General features: G+C 38.4%; 1 protein-coding gene across 4 annotated transcripts; it reads left to right on the top strand.

Moving 5' to 3' along the window:
• Positions 1-5,215: 5,215 nt before the first annotated feature.
• On the top strand, positions 5,216-21,887 carry LOC127425015 (transcription factor Sp4-like). 4 transcript variants are annotated; one of them, XM_051670593.1, is made up of 6 exons: positions 5,216-5,733; positions 6,085-6,167; positions 7,014-8,490; positions 12,543-12,747; positions 13,311-13,510; positions 14,293-21,887. In XM_051670593.1, exons 1-6 carry the CDS (start codon positions 5,727-5,729, stop codon positions 14,541-14,543), a joined length of 2,223 nt encoding a protein of 740 aa, XP_051526553.1. In that variant the 5' UTR covers positions 5,216-5,726; the 3' UTR covers positions 14,544-21,887. The 4 variants fall into 4 exon arrangements, with proteins under 4 accessions (XP_051526553.1, XP_051526554.1, XP_051526552.1 ...); XM_051670594.1 differs by lacking the exon at positions 5,216-5,733 and adding an exon at positions 5,800-5,821; XM_051670592.1 differs by lacking the exon at positions 5,216-5,733 and adding an exon at positions 5,826-5,937.
• Positions 21,888-22,659: the final 772 nt, after the last annotated feature.

Raw genomic sequence — 22,659 nt, 5'->3', positions numbered from 1 at the left:
TCCAGCTGGGTATACTGTGCTGTTTCTTAATAAATCAAGATACTCCTGTGGCTAATTGTGTCTTTAACACCTTATAGGCTTCCATGTACTCTTTAGCTCTCTCAGATATGAGCTTTCTGCTGCCCTGAGGAACATAACTGGCTTATTACAGTATATTTCCTGTCCATCAGCTACTCGCTGACAATGAAACGTCAGACAAGGGGCTTTTGTAGTACATTAAGGGTTAAAAAGACATTTTTGTTGGCCTGTCAACACCTTTCTGTGTGAGTACACACTCACAGCGTGCCAAAAATCTCATTCACTAAAGGCAGTAAATCTTAGTCATAGCTACACCCGCAGGATACAGAGACAAAGAGACGCCTGTCATATACACGCAACTGCAGCACACACGTGAATCACGCCTTACAGTGAACAACATATCTGAGCATTTATGTAAAAACAGCTTTCCAAACTGTCGTTTCAGATGCAAAGAAAAAATAGTTTCTCCTAGACAGCATTGTGATCAAATGGGGACTTTAGCTGAAGTCTCCTGCTTCTCAGAAGTTTCTCTCCTTAGAAAAAGTCTCCAATATCTCACATGTGTCTCCTCGAGAGTTTCAGAAGAGATCTCAACAATGTCTCGAACTTGTGCTCAGTTTGCAAACCCACGTGTAAACATGAAATCAAAAATATCTCATCAAATTCCTCCAACAGCAAATGATCTAAACTATCCGCATCAGTTTTTTTGTTTTATTTTTATTGTCTCATTTGTGTCTATTTTGTGTCAAGTGGTTGCAGGTTGGGTGTTTTTTTACCCCCTGAAGGACTTCAAGTTTTTAGTGACTTGCAGAAGGTGCAGTGTGCAATTACCAGTTCATCTACTGACCCCTAGTGCTCATATTTGCAATGCAACTGCCAAAACATTAAAGAAATATTCCGCATTTAAAATTTGACAATTGCAGATTTTAGGGGCATACCAGTATGGCAAGCTGAATTGACTTTTAATCATTCGCAGGATATGAATTATTGATATCAACAATTACATTTTCTTTAGTTAAAGTGCTAATTCTTAGTATCAGTAATGTAATTACCAGTGACAGTGCTAAATTTATATTTAATTGAATTACAATTGAATTACAACTGGTGAAAATGCTCATTTTTGATATCAGTAATTTGGTTTTCATTAGTCGCAATGTTAATTTCTGATATCTGAAATGTGACTGTAAGCCTTTTTTAAATGTCTTTAATTACTTTCCAGTTTATTGATGTCTGAAATACCAAATCTAACTTGTTGAAATACATTTACAGAAGTAAATAACTTGCATTTTCACCGGTTGTAATTCAATTGTTGATATCAGGAATGGATATTTGCACTAGTGACAATGTAATTCTTGACATTAAAATCACACAGCTCATATGTGTATTTGGAATTTCATCTAGTAATTGATTTCTGTGATTACTTTCTGAAAAGGAGTGGATGACAGATCATTGTGAAGTTCTAATACTGAAAATGCAGTTATAGATATCAAGAATAAAAAAATACAAAAAAATGTTCCCCAATTTGTAACTCCCAATTCCCAATGCGCTCTAAGTCCTCATGGTGGTGTAGTGACTCGCCTCAATCCGGGTGGCGGAGGATGAATCTCAGTTGCCTCCGTGTCTGAGACCGTCAATCCGTGCATCTTATCACATGGCTTGTTGAGTGCGTTACCGTGGAGACGTAGTGCGTGTGGAGGCTTCACTCTATTCTTGCGGCATCCACGCACAACTCACCACGCGCCCCACCGAGAGCGAGAACCACATTATAGCGACCACGAGGAGGTTACCCCATGTGACTCTACCCTCCTTAGCAACCAGGCCAATTTGGTTGTTTATGAGACCTGGCTGGAGTCACTCAGCATGCAAGAATTACAGTTTTTACTAGTTGAAATAAAATTGTTATATCAAGAATGTGTATTCCTGCGAGTGATGGCGTCACATCAAGAATTAATGTTTTAACATTCAAAAATGAGTGCTTTTAGTTGTAGTAATTACATTACTGATATCAAGAATTAGCATTTTAACTAGTGAAAATCAACACTTCATATCTTCCTGTGAAAAGTCAGTTCGGCTTGCCATATTATACCAAGATTTAAAATTCTGTGGGCTGTTTTTTTACATTTATACTGTATATATACGCATTTAGAGATTTACAAAAAGTGTGCATACAAAAAATTTAGCCAACACATGAATTTTTTTATCTAAACTTTTACGGTTGAATGCACAGTGTGTTTCACATCAAAGTTTTTGAATAAGCTACTTAATAAAAGTAAATATTTACAGCACATTAGGTTAAAGCTGTAAAAATAAAATGTGAGAAATTTCCGCACCACCAGCGCCACTGAACGGAATTGCAAAAATAAAACATCGTTTTCAAACAGCCTTCAGAATACGCTCCCGACTGCAGTCAAACAAACTCACAAATAGTCCCGCCCACAATTCAAGCCATTGGTTGATTCAGTGTTGCTGTGTTGGGCTGGAAGGGTTGCTCAAAACACACAGATAGCGCCACCGAGACACAGTTTACAGTTTTCCAGAAAAATTAACATGCAAAATGACTTACTCATAGTTGTCTCTACATATCAATGTGAGACAGGAGAAAGTATTTTAACACCAAAAACGTTACACAGGTCTGCTTTATTAAATATGGACAACCTTATTACTGCCGTTGTGAACTTTCAGTGCAACTCTTTACACAACCGCCAGGGGGCGTCACGGACACATCCACTTAAAAACACCAAAATCAGAGAAATTAAATGCAAAATGCCTGTATTTAAATTTCTAATGAATTAACAATGATTAATTTAACCTTAAAATGAAATGTCATTTTAAATAAAATTAAATATATATATATATATATATATATATATATATATATATATATATATATATATATATATATATATATATATATAGTTTTAAATAATTCATACATAAACTCTTGCTGAATTTGGAATGGCACACTACCATATTACTCTCACTATTTCTGCCTGTGTATTATTCTGCATATCTCTATATCTATATATGGCAGATATAGTAAGAGTAGTATTGTAGTATTTTGCAAGTTGTTAGAGTGTGTACACACACTTCCTGTTATTTATACTATGATCAATGGAAACATGGGAATCTACGCCCTTGTATTCACACATACAAATGAACCGAAATCGAATATGTTTTTAGTGCATGGGCCTGGCCTACCGATCTTTCCTTTGCAAATGTGTACGTGTTCTGAATATTCCCACAAAAATAGTTTCAAAATATACATGTTTAGAGTAGGATATGATCTTGTCAAATAACTTTCAATTAAACATGTTGGTTTTGGCTGGTCAAATTCATTTAAAAGGGAATGAAGTTGTAATAACCAAATAACCTTATGCAAATTTTCATGTAAAATATATATATATATATATATATATATATATATATATATATATATATATGATAAGGTACAATGTCTTTATTTTACGGCCAGATATTTGAGCTGTGTCTGCATAGGCCCAGCAGAGCACTGGTAAGAGGAAATAAGAGTTAAAAATAAAGTCACTGAAATCCCGAAAGACTTAAAGGGATAGTTCACCCAAAAATTCTCTCACCATTTACTCACCCTCATGCCATCCCAGATGTGTATGCATTTCTTTCTTCTGCAGAACACAAATGAAGATTTTTAGAAGAATATTTCAGCTCTGTAGGTCCATATAATGCAAGTGAATGGTGGCCAGAACTTTAAAGGTCCTAAAAGCACATAAAGGAAGCATAAAAGTAATCCATATGACTCCAGTGGTTTAATCCATGTCTTCAGAAGTAATATGATATGTGTGGGTGAGAAACAGATCAATATTTAAGTCCTTTTTTACTATAAATTCTCCTCTCTGCCCAGTAGGTGGCGATGTGCACGAAGTATGTGAATTGCCAAAAACAAAAGAAGTGAAAGTGAAAGTAGAGATTTATGATTTAAAATGACTTAAATATTGATCTGTTTCCACACATATCATATCGCTTCTGAAGATATAGATTAAACCACTGGAGTCGTATGGATTACTTTTATGCTGCCTTTATGTGCTTTTTGGACCTTCAAAGTTCTAGGCACCATTCACTTGCATTATATGGACCTACAGAGCTGAAATATTCTTCTAAAAATCTTAATTTGTGTTCAGCAGAAGAAAGAAAGTCATACACATCTGGGATGGCATGAGGGTAAGTAAATGATGAGAGAATTTTCATTTTGGGGTGATCTATCCCTTTAAGTGTACATTTCACAAATTGTAAGAAAAGGTGGTTTAAGTATTTCACATACACTGGCAACAGAAATGTATTTGGACAGTTTGTCCCACACTTAAAATGTCTGAATGCCATTGGATTAAATAAGAAAACACTTCAAAATAAGTGTCAACTGCAAAAATAAATAAATAAATACAAATTCTAGTAATTTTTTGTAATTACTTTTAACCAACTGGTGTCAAGGTGATTTTTAGTGGATGTTTGAAGATCTCACAGGTGTAATTCATCACATTAACTATGTTCCACTAACATTTGACAACCCAAAATGTCACAAATACTTCATTTTGAACTAAATATCTCATGTTGACACTTTTTTGTGACATATTTAACTTTTAAAGCGTGTGTGTGTGTGTGCGCGCGCGCGTGGTATTTTTCTTTAAATTAAATGCCAGCTGGTTATTTTGTTTACTAATGCAGTGACATTTATACATTTTTAAGTGTCCAAATACTTTTTATGGGCCTGTAAGGTGCAGCCATTGCAAAGCAAAATGAAACCTATAGCACTCCTAATTACATTCGACAGTTATTTAGTGCGGTGTTTATTTATTTCCGTTTTTTAACAATTATGTTAGGCTGCGTGTGGTTTGGGGCGTGTATTTTGAGTGGGTTGCGCGTTTTTTCGACCGAACCAGGCTTTTGGTTCTTGTTTCTCCACCCGTTTCCACTCGCCCAACCCCCACATGCCACAAGAGCCCGTCCTTCTTCATTCCGAACAACCGAACGTGATAACACCCCCTTACGGAACGTCAAGCACGTCAGCGTAGAGCGTCATTGGTGTTGTAGTTCTTTATCGATGAGAGCGAACGGGCCGCGCGCTCTGTTAAACTACAAGCCCCATACGTCACCGCGCCGGCAGTCGGTTCCCATCCAATCTGAATATGTGGGCGGGGAGTATCCGCCCACAAAAGCCATAGCAATTTTTAGTGAGGCTCCAAAGGCAATAGTGCACTAAAAAAGTGAAAATTCATGAGAGAATTCCGCGGAATAATCTCATTCAAACTCATCCTGGCCCGACAGAAAAGAGAGACATAGCCCGGACGTGATGGTTTGGCATTAATAGATATTTAAATGGCAGTGGGTGGGCCTTCGCGCGCACGGAGCTCTTTGACAGATCTGCAAATATATCCGCGGAGGAATATCATTTAATTCAAGTAGGCCGGACACACACAGGCGCACAGGACTGGTTCTGTTGGACCCGACCCGCTTGGACTCCACTGGCATTTTGTGCTCTGTTATTGAAGGGTGTTTTTGCATTGGCACCGCCCTTCCTGGCGGGGTGGGTCCGTGCGTCAGAGCTGCGCCACAGTCTGCAGCCGCTGGAGAAAATAGGCCGTCCTTCTTCTGGGGTGCTGCCTGCCTGCCTTCCTTCCACGGCGTCCGGCCTTTTTTTTCTCTCTTAAACAACTCCTCTCCGAGTTTATTAATGCGGAATGAGTGGTACGTACCCTCCCCTCCTTATGCGTCTCCACCCCTTATTTCTCCAAGCGTGCATCTGTGCCATTTATCCATCTGTGTCCCACCTTAGGTTAATATGGGATCTGCTGTTTATTTGTGCCCATTGATCAGTTTTTGGGCTTGTGCAATGCTTGTAAAGGACAAGCATTCCTGCTTTAGGAAATGCTTCTATGTTTAAATATCCAGGAAGGTTTTGCATTGTTAAACTTCATATTTTCATTATTTTGTTTGATGCTTTTTTAAGTGTAATGTGTTATTGCATGTATTTAATTTACAGTTCCCCACATTTTTTATTTTATGTTTTTTTAATCTGACATAAAACTCTTTTTACAGAGCCAAAAATGGAAGCAATGGCCACAGATGGGGGGAAAACCAGTGGAGAAGGGGGTACGAAAGGGAAAAGTTGTGGATCACAGGTATTAGAAATGTAAAGTTTTGATGGAAGGGTGTTGCTTGTGTGCAGCTCAGTTTTTGCACTGTAAGCACTTCCTGATTATTGCTTCAGCACAGTTATACGCTGTTCCTGTCTTAACCTGTTGTGCTTTGTGTGTGTAACATTTGTGAAATGTGTTATGTAACACTTTAAGGATTTTAGAATTGGCACGCATTACCAAACATTTAATTATAATGCATTTGTTCAAAAAGTGGGGTCCAAAGATCGAAGGCACACTGAAAAATGTGGACATTTGAAATATTTAAAACAATGAAAAGTTGGAATGTAAAATGAATAAGAAATAATATGCACTACTTCTAGATCTCTAGCCTAATCGAAGAACCACAATTGTGGTATTGACCATGTTAAATCATTTGTACAGATGGTCAGATTTCTTTACTTCCATTGAAGCATTCTCAAATCGTACTGGTTGACATAATCATCAGGTTTTTTACAAACTTGTGGAGTCCGTGCCAGCTCGAGTGCATGCTGTCATTGAAGCAAAAGAGGGACATACTAAATACTAAGACATGTATGTTAATCTTTCAATTCAACTTTTTACTCATTGTTATGCTTTTCATAAAATCTCAAAGAATGCAAAATATTAGTATTTTCACTAGTAGTCCCAGACTTTTAGGCCCCACTTTGTTTGATATTATTATTTATAATAAGCTTGTTTTATCTGAATTGTCTTAGAATGTGTTTTGTTATAAAGAGCCTGTCTCTCAAACCTGTCAAAGAGAAATGGAGAGATCGTGGTTCACACACCCGCCCACAACTGATGACACTGGCATCACACTACTCTTTTTGTGTGTGTGTGTTTGTGTAGGATGCACAGCCATCCCCCCTCGCATTGCTTGCAGCGACATGCAGCAAAATAGGAGGTGTTGGTGGTGACGGTCAGGGTGCCACACCACAGCAGATAATTATCGACCCGAATCAGGGTCTTCTGCAACTCCAGAACCCTACGCAACAGCTCGAGCTAGTTCCTGCGCAGTTAACAGGAAATGGCTGGCAGATCATTGCGACTTCCCCTGCTGCTGCGGCTGCAACCGTAACCAAGGACAACGTTCAGCAGTCAGGGGTTGCAACCAGTGAAGGCACGGCTGGACGGAAGTTTAAGGCGGTCACTTCAAATAATGCGCCTGCTGGACAGCAACAGCAACAATTTCAAATCATCCAGGTGCAGAATTTGCCTAACTCAACAGGCGGAATTCAATATCAGGTGATTCCGCATTTGCAGACCGCCGATGGACAGCAGATCCAAATAAGTCCAAATAACCCTGCGGCCTTAAGCGTTCAGCCGGAACAGATCCAGCTTATCCCTACCGGAAACAACCAAGCCATTTTGGCCACGTCCCAAAGGGCGGGGTCGGCCAGCATCGTCACGCAGAATCTAGCCAATCAGACGATTCCGCTTCAGATCAGGCCGTCATTCCCTCTCCAATTGCAAACCATTCAGGGTACGCAAGCGCCTATGGTGACTACGTTGCCAATTAATCTTGGCGGCGTAACGTTGGCTTTACCGGTTATCAACAACGTTGCTGGAAGTGGAGGGTCTGTTCAGCTAGTCCAGTCAAGTGATGGAAGTATTTCGAATGGCAACCAGTTGATGACGACAACCGTCGCTAGTACCGCCGAATCCACGGGTGTTTCAGCTTGCACAACGACTTCGTCAGGAACCGATTCCATTGTTGCAACCTCTACAGATGGTATGACGTTACCTACAACAGCTGTGGTGTCCACTGGAACTACAGAGGCCCAGAAGGACAATCAGGGCCAGTCGGGCGAGACGGACGCCCAGAACATAGCTCAATCCAACGGGATTCAACCCGCATCAGAACAGACCAGCCAAATCCAGCAATTCCAAATCGTGGGTCATCCGGTTCTCCAACAGGTCCAGATCCAATCGCCCCAGCAGCAGGTGGTACAGGGATCCATACAGATCCAACCAGGCCAGACTTTACAACCAGTCCAGCAGAACCTCCAGCTTCAGGCCTTCCAGAACCCAACGCAGGTTCTGATCCGAACGCCAACTCTCACGCCCTCAGGGCAGATCAGCTGGCAGACCGTTCAGCTGCAGAACATGGGCTTACCCCAACAGCTGACTCTCGCCCCAGTGACGTCAAATGCGAGCGGGGGCACTTTCACTCAAATCGCCCCACTAACGCTCGGAGGGTCGCCCATCACGCTCAGCGCCGCACAGCTGTCCTCTGGGACAGGGGTGCAGACAGTGAATATCGCGGGTTTGGGTACGGCTGGGGTCCAGGTGCAGGGTGTACCGCTCACCATCACCGGCATGCAAGGTAAGATCACACCTGGGCAGCCATGATTCTTGTGACATCAGACCTGTTTAAAATAATGTTGTGGTCATATGCTGACTGGTCACTGTGTAGACCAATATTGTAACAAAGTTCATTTCTAGACATTATCACAAGTTATGAATCTGATATAAATTTAGATATAATTAAAGACTATTATTTGTCAAAGTTGAGCTTTTTTATGTTTGCAGTCAAACTTGAGCATGGTGTTACAAAGAGAAGACTTAGAGTAAACATTTTCTTACAAACCAATTATTTTGCAAACATGAAACTTCAATTCAAATTCAGTCAGTGAAGTAAATTAAGTGTAAAAATTGCAAGATAACGAACAGCAAGATTATGAACAGCAATAAAAAACATATTCATAAAAACGGTAATAAACAGTGAAGAAGAAGAAGAAAGTATTTTTCTGTAATTAAGTCTTGCAATAAATAATTAAGTCTTGAAAATCACACAGATTAATAGAATCTAGTTAGCACTTTTTGTGTGTGTGTTGAGATGGCAAGTGTAGAAGTCACCAAGCATTAAAATAATGTGTGTGTCTGTGTCTGTGTCTGTCTGTGCGTGTGTGAGCGTGAGCGTGTGTGTGAGTGTATGTGTGTGTGAGTTTTTGTGTGTCTGTGTGTGTGTGTGTGTGTGTGTGTGTGTGTGTGTGTGTGAGAGTGTCTGTCTGTCTGTCTGTTTGTGTGTCTGTGTATCTGTGTGTGTGTGTGTGTATCTGTCTGTCTGTGTGTCTGTGTGTCTGAGTGTCTATGTGTCTGTGTGTGTGTCTGTGTGTGTGTGTGAGTGTGTCTGTCTGTGTGTGTGTGTGAGTGTGTGTCTGTCTGTCTGTCTGTCTGTTTGTGTGTCTGTGTATCTGTGTGTGTGTGTGTGTATCTGTCTGTCTGTCTGTCTGTGTGTGTGTGTGTGTGTGTCTGAGTGTCTATGTGTCTGTGTGTGTTTGTGAGTGTGTCTGTCTGTGTGTGAGTGTGTGTGTGTGTGTGAGTGTGTGTGTGTGTCTGTCTGTCTGTGTGTGTGTGTGTGTGTGTGTGCGTGAGTGTGTGTGTCTATCTGTGTGTGTCGGTGTCTGTGTGTGAGTCTGTGTGTCTGTCTGTCTGTGTGTGAGTGTGTGTGCGTGAGTGTGTGTGAGTGTCTGTCTGTCTGTTTGTGTGTGTGTGTGTGTGTGTGTATCTGTCTGTCTGTCTGTCTGTGTGTGTCTATGTGTCTGTGTGTGTGTGTGTCTGTGTGTGTGTGTGAGTGTGTCTGTCTGTGTCTGTCTGTGTGTGAGTGTGTGTGTGTGTGAGTGTGTGTGTCTGTCTGTGTGTCTGTCTGTGTGTGTGTGTGTGTGTGTGTCTGTGTCTGTGTGAGTCTGTGTGTCTGTCTGTGCGTGAGTGTGTCTGTCTGTGTGTGTCTGTGTGTGTCTGTGTGTGAGTGTGTGTGAGTGTGTGTGTGTGTGTGTGTGTCTGTGTACATGTTTATACTACATTGTGGGGACCAAATGTCCCCAAATGTTGTTATTTTATGTCTTTTGGGTCTATATTATATTATGTTTTATTGTGGGTTTTATTGTATTTAAAAAGTTCTTGCGAGCACTTTGGTCAACTGTTGTTGTTTTTAAATTGTGCTTTACAAATGAAATTGATGATGATGATGATTTGTGATGATGATGATAATCGGTGCATGTTATTCCAAATTAAAAATATTTCATCAGAATGCCTCTGGAATGAGTTTTCGACTGCCGTTTTCAACCCTGTCTCCTAACAAACAACCTGTCATTCAGAGACCACTATCCACAATCCAACCAATTGCCAATGGATATAATCAAGTCCCACCCTACTTTTCTTGTTCACTCATAAATTTGTCACATTACAGAAGTAAACTGCTTTGAGAATGCTGTATCATGTTGACTTTAAGAATCTGGTGTATGTAGTAACACTCTCAATTAGCAGATGTTATCAATATATTTTGCAAGAATTATCACAATGCCACAAACTTTTTGTAACCATACATCCAAAAGATGTAGCAACATCAAACTATGTAAAACCGCTGACTGGAACAGTAGCATAAAATGCTGTTATGTCTTTTTATCATATTCTCTTTATTACTTATGCAGTAAAACGGCAAATTAATGCATTTATATTTTATGAGTTGGAGTCTGAATGTTGTTTGGAAATCCTTTGTGAGGTGTCAGATTTCAGACTCTTCAAGTTACGTTCCACCCTTCTCTGGCTTTTCTCCCAGAGGAGAAAACAGATTTCTGCTAGAGATGTACTTTAGGTAGCGTCGGACCACAATGACTCCAAATGTTTATTGTTTCACAACTTCCCATGTTACAAAATGTTTTTATATTAATAAGTATTTCAAATGTAATTATAGAAAATAGAAAATAATTTCAGTACCTCGATTGTTGTTTATGATGTATATTTTCTATGTATAGAGTATATTGATTTGTTTATCATTTATTTATTTGTTTGATTATATGATATTTTATATTACATCATTTATTATATTTAATTTTAAATGTATTACATTAATTATGTTTATTTGTTAATACAATGTAAAAAAATATAATATTTATATATATTATTTATTATCATTTATAATAATCATGTATAATTATATATTTATTAGGGCTGTCAATCAATTAAACATTTTAATCGAATTAACTACATTATGCCGATTAATCGAATTAATCGCAATTAATCGCATACATAAATATTTGCTGAGAAAGCCCCTCAAATAACAATAATTCAATATATAATTATTAAATAATTATAAATAGATATATTTAAATTATAAATAAAATATATATATTATAAAAAAATAATACAGATAATTAAAATGCATGACATTATTTTGGCACACAAGTAAAGCATTAAAAAAGGCAATACAAAAAGCGGCTTTAGAATGCAATATATTGTTTATTTCCATTTTAATTATCATAAGCCTATCATTGCCCTATACAGTTCACAGCTATCCATTTTGCAACTGAATTCGTCAATCAGTCCGAGATTTATTATAAGGGCTTGTTTAAGGACGTGTCAATGTACAGCTGCGTCATAAACATACCGTTTTTAGGCCGCTGTGCCAAGTTAAACAAAATTTGAAACTTAGAAAAACACGTCTTGAGATCCCTGTGTTCGTATTTGTGCTCCGTCGTTTGTATGCAAGAACGCATTCTCATCTTGTGTTGTCTGCTCTCGGTAAGTGTGGTTTGTTCTCTGTCTGTATAAGCTGTGCATTGCCTATAAAGTGAGATTTGCTTACTGCCCCCTGGAGAAAGCAGGTGGTACTCAAAACTTGAATTACGGTCTGGGGACATGTTTAATTGCGTTCATTTTGTTCCGTGTTATTTTTTATATAATTAATCGCACCAAATTAACATGTTAAATCAACAGACCTTATATATATATATATATATATATATATATATATATATATATATATATATATATATAAATTTTTTAATGCGATTAATTGCATATTTTTTGTAGTTAATCGCGATTAATCGCAAATTTTGAAAATGTTGAAATTTAACAACATATACACATATTAATCTGTCGGTAGACCGTGACTATCCACTTTGTTACAGCAAAGCTGCGTTCATGATTCGCGTCAGAGCATCAACGCCAGCGTCAAGCATCACTTTTAACTCCACGGGAAAAGAGGAGTGATAGTTAAGACTTGACATGTTTCTGTGGTAATTAAAATGCGTCTTACATATAGGCTGAAAGTCCCATCTGGGCTTGTTTTGTACATGAAATAATAGCGCTTTTCTCCATCATGAGAGTGAAGCGCTGTTGAGAAGTGTGCATCACTGTAATGACTCCGGGCAGACACATTAAAAAGGTTCCACCTCCCAACAAGTGTTTATGCTTGTGTTTACCCATGTTTCCACTGACCATGGTATAAATAATCGGGGGTTGTACTTGCTTGTTTTGATTATTGGGGGTTACCTCCCCAAGTGTCATTGTCATCTATTGACATTTTAACCAGTTTTTTTAGTCTACTGCCTAGAGTGTGATTTAATCACCTGTACTGTTTCAACTGTCTCACAGGTCAGCAGCAGGGTCAAGAGGGGGTCAAAATACAGTCTGCCCCAGTGACGGTCACCGTTGGCAACATCAGCAGCACGACCCTGGGTGCAGTGAGTCCGGATCAGATGGGGCAGGTCCAGAGCCTCTCTGACCAAGAAGGTCAGCCCAGCAAGAGACTACGCAGGGTGGCCTGTTCCTGTCCCAACTGCAGAGATGGAGAGGGGAGGTATGGCCAAAAAGAAAAGGAGAGGGAAAGAGGGAGTAAAGGAGGAGTGGTACAGAAAGAGATTAAGGGTGTTTACACACAAAGTAGTTTATGGTTTACACTCTAATTTCTGACTTTTTATTTTTGTAAAAGACTTTGTAAAAATGCTAAGATGTACCAACACTGTAAAACAGTGTGGGTTTGAACAAACCCTCAGTATTAAATTTCACATAACTTTAGCAAATGTTGTGCTATGGTCAGAACTGTTAGACTTGGGGTGGGAACTTTTGACTTGAGCCAACAAGGAAGTAACCACCTGAAACCACCCAGAACACCGCAACAACCAACTGCCAACTGCCCAGAATACCCTAGAAACCACACTGCAGCGTGCATGCAACCAGTCAATGTACATGCAAACACTTGGCAACGGCCTGGCAACCACTGAGCACTACTCATATTTGCAAAATAGCAAGATGCACAGAAAATCTCCTATGCAAAAACCAGTTTTAACATAATGAATGTGTGTTTTGAAAAGGTACTGAAAATTCTGAACATCAATTTTCTGTATGTCGCTCTTTTGACAGAAACAACAGCGACCCCTCAAAGAAGAAACAGCATGTGTGTCATATGGAGGGTTGCGGAAAGGTTTACGGTAAAACATCTCACCTGAGGGCTCACCTGCGCTGGCACACGGGAGAAAGACCTTTCGTCTGCAACTGGATCTTCTGCGGAAAGCGCTTTACAAGGAGCGACGAGCTACAGCGACATCGCAGGACACATACGGGTACACACACCTGTACAAACTGCGCAGATTCACACAGAGGCTGAAACTAAAATTGATGGCGCTGACATGCAATAAACATTGCTAAAACTCTGTGTCGGTAATTTTAAGATTATCAGCTTTAAAATCTACTTCCTGGCACAATCTACATCCTAGTGTGGATAATGCACATTTTGTTTCTGTATTTAAATATTTTGAATAAATGCTGGCTCTTTTTCAGAAACCCAGCGAGCAGTTTTGCTGTCTACTGCCTACTTTCTAAGGGGCCGTTCAGACCGAACGCGTTCTTGCCTTAAAAATCTAGGCACAACACAACATATATAACAGAAGGAATTCTTTTCTTTAGAATTTGGCCAGAATTTTTGTTTTTAATTGTATTATAATTTTTTTATATGATTATTCTAATTATGATAGTCCATTTTAATAAGATTGAGCTATCTATTGATAGTTTTTGGTATTAAATAAAATTTGAATATATTTGTAATTAAATTTCAAACTTTTCTGCATAGGATTCTTGCGATTTTTCTTTAGAATTTCGCCAGAAATTATTATGTAATTTAATCATTATAATTATAATTATCATAATTGTATAACATAAGTATTATATAATTTTAGTAAACAATAAATGTTATATAATAAATTCGATTTTACATTGACCACCCTGCTCTCTAAATATCGGCATCGGACGTTTAAAAACCCGTATCGGTTGACTACTAACAGACACAACTATTGTCTTTTCTTGCTTCAGTCTGCATAAACGAAATAATTCTCCCTGTCCCAATCAGGTGAGAAGAGGTTCGAGTGTCCGGAATGTTCCAAGAGGTTCATGCGGAGCGACCACCTGTCAAAGCATATCAAAACCCACCAGAACAAGAAAGGTGGGGCGGCACTTACCATCATCACCACAGAGGACATGGAGGAAGATGTGGACGAGGTCCTGGGCTCGCCGCAGAATGTTACCGTGGCGTCACTCTCGCAGGATTCGAACCCGGCCACGCCCACGACTTCAAACAATTTAGAGGAGGAGTTTGAGTAGTTTTCCCTCCAAATATTATTGGCAAAAAGCGCCATGTTATTGTTTCTTTGTTTATAAATGTTCATTTGTTTATGTTCCTTCTTTTTCTATTGAGAATGGACAGATGTTTGAGCGTAGTTAATTCATTTTCTTTCTTTTTTTTTCAAATGGAAATTTAATACTATCAAATATTATGACAAAAATAATCTATGGAAATAATATGAGCTGTAAGAAGACAAAAGATTACGCATTGAATGATGGAGTTTGTTTTATTTCGAGTAGCACAAGAAGTTTCCTGATGACTGAAAATGTGTGGCTATGCACAAAAAGTTTATGTTTTCAAAATTGTTATTAATTGAGTATACAGTTTGTTCCAGTCGGGGATGAAAATCTTGTCTTGGAGCCTCGCATTTCACAGCTGCAATCGCGCATTGGTCTGTAGTTTTGCATGCGATCAGGCCAGGAGGTTGCACATGATCTGTGTTGGTAGCAGTCAGATGTATGAAAATCGTTAGTGCATGTTAAAGGGATAGTTCGCCCAAAAAATAACACTTCTGTCATCAATTACTCTTACATCATTCTTTGACCATTCACTTTCATTGCATCTATTTCCATGCAATTAAAGTGAATGGTGACTGAGGTTGTCATTTTGGCTAAAATCTCCTCTGAACAACATGAGGATGTGTAAATGATTTCAGAATTCACATTTTGGTTGAAATATCCCTTTAAGAACCTTAGCACAAGCTATTTGAGTGACGTGGTCAGTTATTGACCAATCACAGCCTCACGTACAGAATGGTTTAGGAATTAAGGCCGCAGGCCTGGCTCCAGCACTAAGATGTAAGGTGGGCCATAGGACCCGCCGGGTGGGCCGAACAGTTGGAGGGGTGGGTCTAGGTGTCGTTCTCAAGGTGGGCCAAGTTCATGATTGGGTGGGCCAGGCCCCCCGTGGAGCCGGGCCTGTAAGGCCATGCGTTTTGGATGACTTGTATAATTATAATATTCTGCTCTGCACAAGAGGAACGTGTCCCGACACATTGAACTTGTGCAGATTTGTGGCAGTAAAATCAAATTTATACAGGAGAAATAAGAGTATAGAAAATGATTTATGGGCAGTTTAAAAAAAAGCACATTTAATTTACAAACGATGCATTCCAGTTAAAGGGATATAAGAGTAAAAACAACTTTCATTATTTACTAAAAATTAAACTTAAGTTGTTCAAAACCCACATTACTTTCTTCTATGGATAAAAAGATGCAATGAAAGTGTTCCACTGAAGAAAGACAGTGAAATGGTTTGGAACAACATGAGAGTGAGTAAACAATGACAGACTTTTCATGTTTGGATTAACTGTCCCTTTAAGACAAGATAGTGATTTGAAAGACATTTCTGTAAAAGAAAGAAAAAAATCAAATCTAGCTTTCTAAACATGCTATGTTCAATGAAAGCAATATTATAAAGACAATCTTTGTAAAACCATGTTTACATTACCAAAGGGTAAAATAGGTTTCTTTACGGAAAACATCTAGAGACGTTCTCTCTTATCTCTCTCTAGTTGTATGAACTGTACTCTGATGCCTTAACAAAGACTGCAGTACCACAACGTTACGGCTGGGTGGCGATGTTGGCTTCATTTAAAAATATATTCGTGTGCCATAGTGCCCAGCTGACCACACAATCTTTTTATACAATGCTGAATACTTTGGCCAGTGAAGACGAGATATTATCTGGTTGAGATGTAGATTGGGTCCTGAGCCCAACCCTCGACCCACATCAGTGCTCGGCTCTTTTCTTCAAATGTGTGTCCACCTGTTGCCCATTGACATTCGTGATCACTTCAAAGAGATTCAACCCTGTTTCACGCATAAATACCGATGGTACCGGATGTCTTTATAAACTTCTCCACCATCGGGCCGAACTGTTTTCGTTGTGGAATCGTGGTGTTCCAGTTCACGGTTTCTTGTTCCATTGTGGTGCTGCGAAATCAAGATTTGAAAGGACTGCCTGGCAAGTGGCAAATCATCGCCACGTACTAAAGTTGTTCCGGGAACGGTTTTATTATCGTACCGAGCCGTTCTCTAGTGCGAATGCTACTGAAACCGTTCGGCCCGATGACGGAAAAGCAGCTTTTGTTTAAAGCCACTTAGTTCAGTTCGATGTTCAGAAATTTGTGTGGTTGCATTCTAATTCGTGAGTTTTCCAGGTTTGCTTATTGTTATCTTTATTTTTTATAGTGTGTTTTATTTCAGGCCCCGCTTTTTGGTTACCACACAGCACGAGTAGATGACGCCTGTGTGTAATTTATTATTTATCCTTATATTAGTATTTGCTAATGTGTGTTGTGCGCTGTTAATGCAGAGATAACGTGCTGCATGGTTCATTTTCGCTAATCTATTTAGTAACGATCTGTTATTTCTAAACGTGGTCCTTTTAGAAAGTAAAAGCATGGCTTTTAATTTATCTGACTTTTCACACCATAACGTGTTTCAGAGAGGAAAAAAAATAAGTCTAAAAGAAGTGGTTGATACCAAACAATTATAAATAGATGTTTTTTGGTAATATTTTCTGTGGCAACCGATTTTTTTATTTAATATTTTCTAGTGACACCTCATTTGTAAATCATTTTTCTAAGATGTTTCTTTGTCCTCATGGCATTTGATAATGGGGGTTTTGCCAGGTTAGACTGAAAGTCTGCAGTTTATTGATATTTTTAAAATAACTTTGTACAAACGTGTTATGGTATTGAGTGAACAAAACGAGGAAAAAGAATACAAATCTTTGCCTGCATAACACTTGAAATTAAAGTGAGTAATTCTGTTTAAATATACCATGTCTAGTCTAATTCTTCATTATTTATTTTAATCTACACAGGGAACACTAATGCACCTAAACAACGCCCTCTACTGGTACATTAGTATGAGTTTTCAGAAAGAGAGGTAGCAATTTTTTTTAAGTGCATGCTCATAGTTGAGGCCGAAAAATACTCTACGCAAGTACTTGAATGCAGATGCGTACGCTTGGCCAGCGCACGGTCCGGTTGATCATGCTTAACATGCGTTCTTGCGCTACTGTGGTGGGGATAAACCTCAGTACTCAAGGGGGTGATAGAGTCTCCATCAAAAGTCTGTGCCGTTAAACTGGATCTGTTATTATTCAGGTAAGTTGATATAAATATATTCACTTTAACTTACTTGCTCTGCAGTATTTGCTTCAAACTGTTGCTCCACCATGAGAGAAGTTGACCTGAAAGAGAAAACTCACCATAGAAGCAGACAGTTTCACAATAGTCTCAGTATAGTGCCCCTTGTGGCAACTTTGAGAATGCATCGCATACTTGTGGTGTGTTACGAATTGTGGTCAATTCGTGAAATCGAGCTTGCGTTGCATGATGCGACTGAGTACACGTACTTGCGTAGAGTATGTTTCGACCCTTTGACCCTTTGAACAAACCACTAACCCTAAAGGCGCGGCGAGATTCTGCAGGCAAAGAAATTGTTGAACCCCATGCAAAATTCACGTAAGGAAATTCTTCGCCACCGGATTTCCCATTCACACAGATTCCAACTGACTGTATTTTAGTTGGAAAGAATACAATTTAAACTAAATCTGTAAATGTTGTAGAGCGAAACATGTTTAATCAGTTTACGGGTAGTTAGCAAATAATGCACATTTCTCATTGCTTTAAAGCTAAATTATTTAATTTCTGCGCCACTAGCACCAACAAACAGCTTCAAGCCATTATCAGATCTGACTAGACTGAGAAAATCATTTCAACTCACTGCTTTGCAGCAAACGTAAAAAGCAAACATTATTACAGATATGTTTGTAACTCATATCATTATAATAATTGTATAGTTAAGAATACATGCGTATTTATGGTGGTTTTGTGTTGTACTTTCGTTTAACCGTCTAATCTGTCAAATCTAACACAGTCTTATCGGCTTTCTGCCACCACGTACTGTGCATGCGCTGATATATTTGTAAACAATAGGATTGGTCTATACAAAGATGACTTCTCTGAACAACGCGATTTTGACCAGGTGCGACTTACATTCAAGTGCGACTCTATTTCCGAAAAATCCGGAGCTTTAGCTTTAATGCAGTGTTTCTCAAACTATGGTTCTCGACGTGTAGTAAGCTTGCAATTATTTCCTTCAGGCCGAAACATACTTTACGGAAGTATGTGAACGCTTCAAGCAACACAAGCTTGATTTTGTTCGTAATTGCGTTCTAAAATGTTCCAATATTCAAACTATTGCTGCACCAGTAACTGTAGTAGAAAGGATGGACAGATCGATCCTACAGGTGTATTGAGACGATTGATACATGCATAAAAATATGGATACTCAAGGTTTTTACTTAACTAGTGACTTTTATTATTTATTTACCCTAAAAACGATTGCGTTTCATAAGATTCAAAGTAACAAAAACAATTGACTATAAGCAAATAGTTGCATATGATTGGATCCAAGGGCGTAGATTTGGCTTGAACATTGGAGGGTTACAGTGTGAAGAATTGACATGTTTACATTAATCATGGTATAAATATTGGGGGGTTGTATTTGCTTGTTTTTATTATTGGGGGGGGGGGGATGGGGGGTTACCTCCACCCCATCCCCCCTGGAATCTACGCCCCTGATTGTATCCATTTCTCCTTCCTCTAATCTTCATGAGCAGTTGTAGACAGCGCTCAGTCACAGCCCTTGTTTATTATAAATGTATTTAAGTAAAAAAGATTGAATATGTTCTGTTGTTGATAATAAATGTGAAACAGATCTGGATGTCTGGTAACTTGCAGGTTAGGTCTATAAATGTAAAATTTGATGGACTTTAAATCAAATATTATCCCTGTAAAGCCTGACATATGAAAAAATATTGACAGTAAACTGTTTTTAGTGCTATTAGACAAACTATAAAAAGATTTTGATTAAATTTTTTGCAAGTATTTTTTCTTCTGTATCATATTTGGTACATTAGGCTTTAAAGGTCATTTTTCTCCTGAGGCCCAGCGATTCATTTGTGTGCAGGACATTTGTTATGTAAGTTTTTCTACAGTGGTAAATCTTGGGGTATTATCAGAGGACTCCCTGGGCTTTTCAGAGATACCAAATGTTTGAGAGTTTGGCCATGACAACTTCCTCTACTTGCTCTATAAATATGGATTGAAACGTATCACAGTTCAAATACAATTTGAATAAAATATAATTCTTTCAATAACATTTTTTTATCATATGTATTTTATGCACCAAACACTATATTGACATTTAAAAAAGGGAAATTGTAAAACTTTTTTCGCTGGGTCTCAGGACATCATAATAGCTTGTAATGTCAAATAATGACAGAGCAGGCTACAGATATGAAAATACACCGAAATATTAGTTCACACTTTAAATATGTCTTATAAAATGTATAGGTCAGAATTTTCAAAGTGATGTTTTTTGTGGTGGGCATGAATGTAGTGTAATGTAGATTGAGAGATAAACCTCAAAAGTCTGTTGAATCATATTTGATACGTGGATTTCAAAGGGGCATTTTCAATCAAATAATATACAAAATTTTAACCAAGCACAAGTTGCTTAGGCTATGTTCAGACTGCAGGCAAATCAGATTTAATCTCAAATCAGATCTTTTCAGGCAGACTGTCCACACTATTAATTGCAAGTGATCAGATTTGCGCATTCAGACATAACCAACCTATCTGCATGGTTTGCATTGGTAAAGACATAGGCGTACCCATGTGACGAAGCTTTCAAAACAGATGCAGGAAAAATGGAGGTGCATCATCTTACTCTCCAAATAAGCGCCCTCTCCAGTCGCGGTGCAGAACTCCTCCGTTGCACAAGAAAAACTCAGCGACGGAGGAGACTGGTAAATATTGTGATGTTCCGTGCTGCAGTCACCGATTTTTGACGTCATCGTTGTGTGTCGTGTTAAGAGTGACGCAAAAGACCATTTGAAATCCGATTTGAGCAGCCAGAGCGTCCGGACTGAGACGCATCTGAAAAAATCTGATTTAAATCGCATTTGAAACCACCTCCCGATGTGGTTTGAATCAGATTCGGAAAAATCTTGATTTCATGTGTTTTTTTGCTGTCCAGACTATCAGAAACTCATCTGGATACAATCTGGATATGCAAAAAATCTGATTTTTAGTGGCAGTCTGAACAAGGCTTTATATTCAGCAGATACTCATTTTAAAATATCAGTAACATTTTAAATAGATCGATATAAACATTGAAACCATTTTTGTTTTCACAAATAACCACTAGATGGTGCCATAAACGTGGAACTTAAATACCATAGGTTGTTTGGCTCGTCAGCTTGAACAGTGAGTGAAACAGGAGCCGTCAAACATTGTGCATCATATTTCATACACACGTTAAGTGGCTAAAATTACTTTTGTCCTCAGAAATCATACACAAAAAACATTTAATAGATATCTGCGATATTTTGACCTTAATAGTACTTGGTATCGGATCAGAAAGAAAGTAAGTGGCATCGTCCATCCCTACGTATGTAGTTGGCTTGAAAAAGAAAACTCGCCATAGGAGTGGACAGTTTACACGAATGCACGCTATAGCAACCCTTGTGGCAATGTTGAGAATTACAACTTAAATTGTGAATTGTGGTCTGAAACATTTTGGAACACAACAATGCACGAAATCAAGCTTGCGTAGCTAGAAGCATCTGCGTTCATGTACTTAAGTATGTTTCAGCCTCAATTCATAATGCAACGCGAGTACGCATTAAATAAAAAAGCGTATAAATTTAATGGATATAGCAAATACAGCATATTGCACAGTTTTGGAAGCGTGGGTTCCAGGTAAACAGAATTTCTCATTTGGGCCAAGAAAGCTTAAAAATGCTACTTGCTGTGATGCAAAACAAATGAATGTTTTACTGTATTTGTACATCATGATAGTGTTTGTTATACCTTTATATTATTTTGATTTAAGATTTAAGATTTCATTCTTTTTTTATTAATACAGTATAAAAATATAGAATCTGAGAATCCAAATTAAAGGTGCACCAAGTTACTTTTTGAATATGTCACACAATAGTTACAGATGCCATTGTAGAAATTCACTATTCACAATAAGCCATGATTAATTTAATCCATGAGTAAAAGTGTTCAATAACAGGGCATTTACTGAGATTAAGGGAGTAGTATTTGTCTGGTCATGTTTTCCTAATATGGCAGCCCCCATGTGTGGACCCTCTCCATATAGAATAAAACAGCTTTTATAAGGTTACTGTTATGACTGGAGTCTTCATCGCATGTGAGTGCAAAATCACTTCATTCCTTAAGGAGAAAAACTATTATAATGAGGAAAAAATTACTGAGTGCACATTTAAAAGTGAGAAATAAAGTGTGCGCGTGTGTGTGTGGAGGTGGAAATGGTGATGAGCTCAGGTGGGGAGGTGGGCGGCACTCTTTTGTTTTTCTCTCAGTTTGATTGACAGCTCTGCATCTGCAGTGCGCCACAAAAGGGAAGCTTTTATCCCACTAAGCAGCTGCTGAGTCTATGCACCTGTATCTCTTCAAACAATGTTAATTTGACAGGTCTCACCCAGTTTTTTGTGACAATATTTCATATTATAGCATAACTAGGTGATTTACATATGCTGTGGTAGGGAATTCATAACTCTAAGCACAGAGGTAGGTTTGCAAAAAAGACCTGGCTTAATATCTACAGTGGCAAGAAAATGTATGTGAACCCTTTGGAATTACCTGCATTTATGTATAAATTTGTCTAAGCAATCTGGTTTGATCTTCATCGAAGTTACAATAATGAACACATCTTTCAATCATTTACAGTGTAGGTTGGAAAAAGTATGTGAACCCCTAGGCCTGTGAAGTCAATAAAAGCTAAGTAGAGTCAGGTGTTGGCAAACCTGTCATCCGATTAATGAGACGAGATTGTAGGTGTGGGTTAGAGCTACTTTGACTTATAAAAAGCACTCAAACATTTTGAGTTTGCTTTTCACAAGAAGCATCTGCTGACGTGGACAATACCTCGCAAAAAAGAGATCTCAGAATACCTACTATCAAGAACTGTGCATAAAGCTGGAAAGGGTTACAAAGTTACCTCGAAGAGCTTAGATATTCATCTGTCCACAGTTAGATAAATTGTC

This window comes from Myxocyprinus asiaticus, chromosome 34, assembly GCF_019703515.2.
Source record: "Myxocyprinus asiaticus isolate MX2 ecotype Aquarium Trade chromosome 34, UBuf_Myxa_2, whole genome shotgun sequence".
In the NCBI taxonomy this organism is placed as follows: Eukaryota; Metazoa; Chordata; class Actinopteri; order Cypriniformes; family Catostomidae; genus Myxocyprinus; species Myxocyprinus asiaticus.
This window is presented reverse-complemented; position numbering and strand designations above follow the sequence as displayed.

Bases quoted from the DNA above. Each gene is read 5' to 3' on its own strand.
- LOC127425015 (XM_051670591.1), top strand. From the start codon at position 5,914: ATGCTTCTATGTTTAAATATCCAGGAAG. The intron at 6,168-7,013 runs GTATTAGAAATG...GTGTTTGTGTAG, and splicing joins GGAAAAGTTGTGGATCACAG to GATGCACAGCCATCCCCCCT. The intron at 12,748-13,310 runs GTATGGCCAAAA...CTCTTTTGACAG, and splicing joins TGCAGAGATGGAGAGGGGAG to AAACAACAGCGACCCCTCAA.